This window comes from Corvus kubaryi, unplaced genomic scaffold, assembly GCF_017639235.1.
Source record: "Corvus kubaryi isolate FWS band 111438036 unplaced genomic scaffold, C.kubaryi_AGA036_p1.0 124, whole genome shotgun sequence".
NCBI lineage: Eukaryota > Metazoa > Chordata > Aves > Passeriformes > Corvidae > Corvus > Corvus kubaryi.
The window spans coordinates 1-8350 of record NW_024580659.1 but is presented as its reverse complement, the minus strand read 5'-3'; the positions used below and the strand labels follow the sequence as shown (position 1 = coordinate 8350).

General features: G+C 43.3%; 2 protein-coding genes across 5 annotated transcripts in view; one reads left to right on the top strand and one right to left on the bottom strand.

The window, feature by feature from the left end:
• The window catches only part of LOC121659714 (centromere protein P), a 113174-nt gene extending 112812 nt beyond the window's left edge, over window positions 1-362 (bottom strand). The window contains exon 1 of the mRNA XM_042018126.1: window positions 1-362. This exon is cut by the window's left edge and continues 312 nt beyond it. The gene's annotated coding sequence lies outside the window, so the exon portion shown is untranslated.
• An 88-nt stretch (window positions 363-450) lies between these two features.
• Window positions 451-8344, top strand: NOL8 (nucleolar protein 8). Of its 4 annotated transcripts, none has more exons than XM_042018020.1 (12): window positions 451-520; window positions 932-1115; window positions 1258-1320; window positions 2101-2179; window positions 2484-2631; window positions 3508-3576; window positions 3881-5764; window positions 6052-6168; window positions 6492-6611; window positions 6937-7021; window positions 7375-7519; window positions 8033-8344. In XM_042018020.1, exons 2-12 carry the CDS (start codon window positions 977-979, stop codon window positions 8118-8120), a joined length of 2937 nt encoding a protein of 978 aa, XP_041873954.1. In that variant the 5' UTR covers window positions 451-520; window positions 932-976; the 3' UTR covers window positions 8121-8344. The 4 variants fall into 4 exon arrangements, with proteins under 4 accessions (XP_041873954.1, XP_041873943.1, XP_041873961.1 ...); XM_042018009.1 differs by having other exon boundaries at window positions 508-558; XM_042018027.1 differs by lacking the exon at window positions 451-520 and having other exon boundaries at window positions 565-1115; window positions 7378-7519.
• Window positions 8345-8350: the final 6 nt, after the last annotated feature.

The window sequence follows — 8350 nt, the reverse complement described above, 5'->3', positions numbered from 1 at the left end:
CGGCCCCGGCACGGAGCGAGGAGCGGTCGGAGCGCTCTGACGCGGCCCCGGCGGCCCCGGCACGGAGCGAAGAGCGGTCGGAGCGCTCTGACGCTGCGCGCGCGCCCCGCGCCGTTCGAACCGCGCGCCAACCCCCGAGCCTGGGCGCTACCACAGCTGCTGCCCGAGCGGGGGGCGCTGGCCGCGCCTTCCTTCCCCTTCCCGGTCAAACAACAGAGCTGCTGGGGGATAATTCCCGAGTTCTTTATTATAAACGTAAGGGAAAAGCCTTGCTTTTTCGGCTGTTCCCTTGGTTACGTTAATTTTTGCTCACGTGTTCCGGAAAACACCCCTGCTTTTCTTCCTGGTTAGTTACGTTCAAAGCGTCCGCTGTTACACGAGCCAGCCCCTGTGCTCCCACCACACTCGACCGGCCGGAAACAGGAACCCGGCAGAGACGAACAGCCGCTCAGGATCCAGCGGCCCCAGGAGGCGGAACCCTTTTTTCGAGTGCGGGCTAGGGAGAGTTGCGAGGGGGACGGTAAGCTGGTGGCGCTGCGGGGCTTGCACATGGCGGCGGTGAGGCGGGGCCGGAGCCGCCTGCGCGGCTCCTCAGGCCGGGGGTCCCTCGGCATCTCCCGGGAGGGGAGGGTTGGGCTGTGGGCGGCTCGCGTTCCCTCCATAGGGAACCCTTGGGTTATATTGTAAAGAGCCGTCTGCACTTACGCTCGCGCATTTGGTTATATGGTTCAGGGTTTTAAAAACCCCCCAGCGCCTGAACCCCGGTTCCTGCAGCAGCGCGGGATTTGCTGTCGCTGCGCTGGAGCAGAGCGTGTTACCTACTGCAAATCAAAGAGTGCTCTGCTTATAGGGTTCTTCATGGCTTTCTGATGCGCTGATTTGTCCCTGATTCGTTGTTCTAATCACATTGATCTGTTTTGTGTCCTTGCAGAGAAACAGAGTGTGTGTTCTGGGTGTCACACCTTGACTTCTGAGCATGGAGAAGGAACAGGTTTCCAAACGTTTGTATGTTGGAGGGCTTGGCCATACGGTTTCCAAGGCTGAACTGGAAGAAAGATTTGGCAAGTTTGGGCGTGTTTTGGAGGCAGAGATCATTACCAGAAAAGATGATCAGGGTAACAGTTTTCTTTCATCTTTTAAAAGTTAATTTCTTTTCTATTTGGCATGTGAAATGGAATTTTTGCTTCAGAGACAGGTCAATTTTAAAGGAAACCTTGAAACAACATGGAAATTAACTTAACGTTTGTCATTCACCAGGGAACCCTACGAAAACTTTTGGCTACATCAGTGTCAACATTTCTGATGCAGATCTGAGAAAGTGTAAGTACTTTTTTGTTTTGGTTAGTTACGTTTTTGAGGCAGGTTACAGTGCTGATAATTCATCTCATGTTGTCACATCCAGCTGTGGTCACAGTAGAGCCTTTTTCATTCTGTTGTCAGGTTGATTCTCTTCTCTTTAAGCTGCAGTTTTATGGAAGCTGCTTTGCTGACGTTTTCAGAAATTGCTGTGAGCAGATTGAAAAGATTCCTTGTGACTGAAGTCGGTGATTTGAGAGTTCCAGAGATTTGTAGAAGGGTCTGGCTTGGAAGGGACCTTAAAGATTATCTCGTTCCACCCCCTGCCATGGGCAGGGACACCTTCCACTATTCCAGGTTGCTCCCTGTTCAACCTGGCCTTAAACATTTCCAGGGATGGGGCAGCCACAGCTTCTCTGGGCAACCTCTTTGTTTTTTCTAAGCCTTTCATGAAAAGGAAATGTACTTCAAATGCTTCCATCAGGTCTATAAACTATTGAAATTGACTTATGTGAGAGGAAACCCAGAAGAAGAGCTGATGCAAAGCTTCTGTTGTAATGTGCCCCTGTGTGTGGGGAATGCTGCCATGAGGCACTTCTGCAGTGAGCACTTCAGTTTTGGATGTAGACCTGGTTTAAGATTTGGGTATTGGCCCTTTCAGGTCCAAGCCTAACCCAAGTTAGCAGTGAGGTGTAAGGTCATGCTGAGGGAGCCTCAGGTTGTCATAGAAGGAGGTGTAGTGAGGTCTGTGGTGTGCTTTCTGTTAACATAGAAAAGACTCATTTCCATCTCTCTGTTTTGCAGGCATGTCAGTTTTAAATAAAACAAAATGGAAAGGGGGGACCCTGCAAATTGAGTTGGCCAAAGAAAGCTTTTTGCAGAGGTAGAAACCAATCTTTTCAAATGTATGCTGTTGCTAAAATCACCTTTTTTCTGCTTATCTGATAATATTATGGCTGTACTTCCATCTTCTACGCTGTTATTCTTTCAGTTTTTGTAGACTCTGGTGGGCTGTTGATGTGTGTTTTATGCTGCAACGTGTTTTGCATCATTATTCCCTTGAAGGTGATGGGTGTTAATTCTCTGAGTAGTGAGTGGTTGCTGTTCTGTGGGAGGGGATCACTGCCAGCTCCAATTCTGCACCTGGGCAGACCTTTTTCCATGTGTGATGTACTTTTCTGGTACAGGCTGGCCACGGAGAGGGAGGAAGCAAAGCTGCAGAAAGAAAAACCACAGAGAAATGACCAAATGTGTCTGTTGGAATCACTGAAAAAGACTGGAGTTGTGGATTTCCACATGAGAGCAGTACCAGGTACAGAGGTGCCAGATCATAAGGTATGGTGGGGGTAGATGTGTAAGAGAAATAAAACAACAAAAAGCAAGCTCATTGCATCTAAATTCATGCCAAATTTATGCTTATAAAGAAACTTCATTATTCAGGGTGACAGTCCAAGCTGTGAAAAGCACTCTGAGGAAAGACCTCGTGTGTAGACCTGGAGAAGGGTCCTGTCATTCTTTGCAATGTCTGGAAATAATAATGATCATTCTGTCCTCTCTTGCATGTGAAATGAAGAAATGCTTCGTTCCTTATCTATATTGGGAATATCTCTGTGTCACCCTTAAAAGCTTGTTAAGAGAATGTGTGACTGATTTCTCTACACCACACAGCTTTTGGTGGCTGGCTTGGGCTTCAACACAGGATCAGGGTCTGCACATGCTTACAAAATTAAGAATAAATTCACTGGACATGCAGATTTAGGCAACAAAATTTATATTTACTACAAAGTTTCCAAAACTGTTTGCTAAAGCACAGAATGGTTTCGGAGGGATTTTTAATTTTTTTTTTTGTGGGAAAGGAGAAAAAAGCAAAATAATAGTGATTCTGTCTTTGTAGGTACCACTGTTTATTCATAAACCAGAAGCCCTATATTAAAAACAGCACATGTAAAGCAATTTAGTTCTTTATTATCACTCTTTATTTGTAGGTTGTTGAAATTTAGTTTTTTGGTTGGCTTTGGTTTGTTTGGTTTTTGAGAAGGAAGCTGGCCAAGTTGCATGGTAGGGCTCACTAGAGAGAATAAACAAAAAAGAATCCATCACATGTGGTTCTTCATTAATGTTTTTGTTACTTAGAATAAACATTTGTTTTATTCCAGAGTTACTTCCACTTTGTATTTTTTTTAAACACTGATTATTTTTCTTTTCTTTTAGAAGTGGGTTGTTGGAAAATTTGGCAGAGTCCTGCCTATCCTGCACCTCAGGAATCAACAAAAAAATAAAATATCCTTTTCTGATTGTTTGGGCTTGGACACAACTCCCTTCCTTTTGTCATATGGAGAAACAGTTGCTTAACAGTCTTAATTTTACTTCTCTGTCAGGCTTAATTTACTGAATCCCCCAAGTAAATCCTGCACTAAGTTTGTGTGACTTGTTTTCTACTGCAAGTCAGTTGTTTAAAGGCATATTATGGTCATGACACAAAATAGAATTCTTTGCTGTCCTTTCCTGCAGAATTCAGCCTGTTCATAAAGCCCTGAGTCTGCTGAAAGGATCGGGGTGTTTCACATCCTTAACTCAGACTAACGTGGTGAAATATGACCCCTCAAAGTACTGCCATAACCTTAGGAAGTTGGAGCCAGACCTGGCACATGCAGCTCCTGTATCCCAGCTCACCTGGCACCTGGAAGGGGGAGATGACAGCACAACCAGGAAGCGGCGAGGGGAATTCCCTGGGATGAGAAAACCACTGAAGAAACGGAGGCAGCTGGGCAGCGAGGCCTTGAATGGAGCAGCTCTGTCCTCTGGGTGTCCAAAACACACAGACTCACCACAGCTCAACCAGAAATCAAAACCCAAACCTAGTGAGGAGTTGGAATTGCTTCCAGCAAGGAGGCTTGATGGGAGGATACCAGGGAGAGGTTTATTACCAGATCAAAGCAATGCAAATGGAGTTGCAGCCAAAAATAACACAAGTGTTTCTGATAGTGACATTGATTCTGAAGAGGAGATCAGAGCAATGGTAAAAAAAGAGACAGAAAGACATAAAGCTGAAAATGTTGAGACTGGAAGTGAGCACTTGGAAGTTGTTGGGGATAATTTTGAGTTAAAATACAGTAGTCATTGGTCCTTAAGCAATTCAGATGCCGTGAAGAAAGCTATCAAAGGAAGTAACAGAGAGAAAGAGACTATGGAGTGTGATAATGGTTATGATTCAGCAGATACAGATGAAATTATTGCTGAAAGTAAAACTCCAGAAGATTCTAAACAGGGGAAGGTGAAAAATAAAGAAATATTAGCTAAAAAAAAATGCAGTTTGGTAAATGGCTCCTCACTGAAAACTCATAGTTTAAAAGAAGAGCGCATTGAAAGAAAAGGGAAAATGAACAAATCCAAAATTGCTGCCTTGCAGAGTACAGCAACCAGCAGTACAACAGAGATACATGATAGTGACAGCTCTTGCTCAGAGTCTGAGAAAGGGGAGTCTGAAATCAGCTCTGATTATGAGTCCATGATGCAAAACTGTTATCGCTTAGACCTGACCTTGGATGACTTAAAAGCACTGGCTGCAGAAAACACTGGGACACCTGCAGGGGGGTCAGGCAGTGCACAGAGTCCTTGTCAGTCCAGTGCTGAAGATAATCCCAAGGATAATATTGTAAATAAAGCAAAACTTCCTAAATTTCATCCTGCAGTTAAAAAAAAAGGTGTCTGTCCTGAAGATGTTCTGGCTGATATTTTAGCAGGGGAGGAGGATGCTGTTGAGGAAAGCTCCAAGGGACAAAATAATTCACATTTGAAATACCAGCCCTTCAGAGGAATGGGGTCCCTTTGTGTAAAAGAGTTAAGTAAGGACAGCACTGAGTTAAAGAAGAAGTCTGTAGAAAGTTTGGGACTTGAAGGTTGTACATCTTATTGTGGGGAGGAGTCATCCAAAAATCAGCCAAAGAACCATCCATCGTGTTCACTTGAAGTCAGCAGCAAAAAGAGACACAAAATGCCTTGTGAACAACACAAGGAGCTGTCAGCTGCTGCTGCCTCAGCAGCTGGCTCCAGGCCTCATTTGCAAGGGAAGAACAAAGGTGTGAGTTCTCTACAAGACCAAAACTCAGAGCATGGAGCTGCTGCTGCCAGTACTGATCAGAGTGATGGGAGCAGTGACACGGACAGTGATGCTGCAGGGGCCCAGGAACACATTAAACAGCAGCTGAAGAGCCCAAAACGGCTTTCCAAAACATTTAAGAGGAATACATGCAAAAAAAATCCAGAATGTGAAGGTAATGAAGGTGGGAATGGGAAGACAAGCCTTCTGGAAGATAAGGAGCTTTGTCTTCATGCTGCTGCCTCAAAAGAGCCCAGTACAATAGAGAAACAGCTCCAGGACAACCAGAGGAGGCTGGCAGCTCTGGAAGAGAGATACAGAGAGAGAGAATTACAGAAGAAACTCATTCAAGGAGCTCTTTCTAATCTGGTAATTATACTCACAACTTCTACCTGGATAGTCCACAGTACAAGGAAGAGGGTAATTAATACATGTGGAGCATGATGCTTTAAAATCAGTCTCGAATTTCTGATGACATTGCCAGTTTTCTTTTGAGAGTATACAAAAGGCTGCATACCCCATCCCTGGAATACCTGTAGAGTTGCAAGAGGAATAGCAGATTCCTCTTTTTGTGTCATGGAAATGTCTTTCAGAGAGTCATGTCTGAGGGCAGCAAGTATTTGATGTGTTTGACTTGACAGTTGACTCTTTCCTAGGATAAGCAGCCAGCAGAAAAGCACAAACACATCATATTCGATTCCGATGAGGAAAATGAAGCTGAAGTGGATGAGATGTTGAAAAAAGATGCAAGTTCAGGAAATATGCATGGAGAAGTAAGTGTTACTGGGAGAAGTTTAGTGTGACATAATCAGTTGAATTTTTATACCAAACTATCTCATGTTGTAACACCTGAGTTACTCTTTGCATGGGTATTTTGCCCATGGTAAAACCGAACAGTCGTAACTGTAAAGCAGAATTGTACAAGGTGTGTGCACAAGGTAAGATTCGAAGCATGTGGATCAGGAAAGGAACTGGTTGTGCAGGAAATCCGCTTTTTCAGCTAAACTGGAGAGCACATGAACAAAGTTGGGACTGATTTATATTCTCAAACTTATGTAAACAGCTGCTTTTCTCTTTTTCATTCTGTGTAACAAAGGATAAGTCAGCTTCCAAACCTTCGGGCAGACTGTTTGATAGCAGTGAGGATGAGCAAGAGGATACAGACGATGAGCGATTCAAAATTAAGCCCCAGTTTGAAGGCAAAGCTGGTGAAAAAGTGAGTGAAGCCATTACTGTAACTGAGTTTTCTGTAGGTCTCCGTAACACCACTTCAGAAGAACACGACTTGTATCTTTTCATTCTTGCTGAATACGATTTTTATGAACTTACAATAGAATTCCCTTAAAGGAAGGAAATAATGTGTGGTGGGGAGTGGGAGGAGTTTGTCTGACACGGTTCTTCGTATAAAAAGAAATTACTGGAAAAGGCGTCAAAAGCTAAAGGTAAAGAGTATGTTACCATAATTATAGTAAAAAAAATCAAAGTTACTGAATGATGATTTCCTTCTCTGGTGCTTAATAGCATCTCTTTCATTTGTCCAGCTCCTGAAGCTGCAATCCCGCTTTGGCACCGATGAAAGGTTTCGCATGGATGCTCGCTTCCTTGAGAGTGACAGTGAAGAAGAAGGTAAAGCTGATCAAATTTCCTGGCTACTGGTAGTCATAGAGCCTTTCAACAGCCTTTCTTGCTTTACTGGGATCTTGTGTAGAGCATCTGTCAGTGGCAGAGGAGTTGCACAGTTGAGTGATGCAAGCGGGGAACAGGTTAAATAAATGCCCTGACTTTTCCATGAAACAGATGCCTGTGACATTTCTAATGAAAGATTTTCTACAGTGCAAGGGAGAAAACCTCTTAGTAGCTTTAAGATAAAGGAAGTGATGTGTTTATAGGCATGAACTCTTCTAGTACTGTAGTAAATGTTGTGCATCCAGCATTACAGGCTTAGCAGAGAAAATAGAATGTATTTATTTTTCTCTTAGCAGAAACAAACAGCCTGAAAGCAGATGAAGAAGAGGAGCTTGCTGCAGAGAAAAAGAAAAATCTGCAAATACTGGGAAGCCTCCTGAATATCAACCTGGAGCAGCCCAAGCCAAATAAAACAGCCACGAGTGTGAAGAAATTCAAGTATGAATCATCCACTATCAGTAAAGAAGGAGGTTTAGCAAGGCTAAGGTTTTTTAGGAAGGCAGCTGAAAGACCCTGAAATCTTTAAATTTTGAAGGATGGGCATAAAGGGTTCTTGTGTGTTGTTTTGGATTTTTTGCTGCTTTGGACCATTTGAATTTATGCAATGTTTGGTACTAAAAGAAATACATCCATATCTATATGGATAGCTGTATTTATGTAGTTCCTCAAGAGATTATCAGTTGCAGGTATAAACTCATTGCATGACACACAAGTGAGGGCTGTGTTTTACCTGAAGTATTGCTGTTTGGTTAAATCCACTTCTGCTTCTATATTGCCTGAGCCAGACACTGACTAGAGGGTGCTTCCTAACTGCCAGTTATATTTTGGATTGATTTGAAGCTTTTCTGGTAAAACAATGTGAATTTGGGTCTGACTGTAAAGATTTGGGGTAGCTTTCAGTTAGGCATTTAGAATGTAAAATGCTGTTTCTTCTCCTTTCTATTTTTGTAGAGATATTAATGCCCTCCGTTATGACCCCACAAGAGAGGACCATGCAGTTTTTGAAAGGAAACCAAGTGCTACAGAAAATGAGAGGTAGTGTTACAGCTTGGTAACTACAATTGTGTTGTTTTTTCCCGTGGAAAGATGGTTAGAGCAACAGACTGAGTTGGAAACTATGCAGATTGCTCTGTTTTTAACTTAGTTCTCTCTGTGGTTGCTAAAATCAAGCTATAATAGGAATTGTGACCACTAAAACCAGCATGTAGTATTGTCTTTCCTCCTAGTCCGTCTGTTCTCTGCCGTAAGTGAAGGTGAGGAAGCTCAATA

Coding starts and splice junctions, on each gene's coding strand:
- NOL8 (XM_042018020.1), top strand. CDS start 977: ATGGAGAAGGAACAGGTTTCCAAACGTTTGTATGTTGGAGGGCTTGGC. Junction 1,116..1,257: donor TACCAGAAAAGATGATCAGG/GTAACAGTTTTC, acceptor GTCATTCACCAG/GGAACCCTACGAAAACTTTT. Junction 1,321..2,100: donor TGATGCAGATCTGAGAAAGT/GTAAGTACTTTT, acceptor TCTGTTTTGCAG/GCATGTCAGTTTTAAATAAA.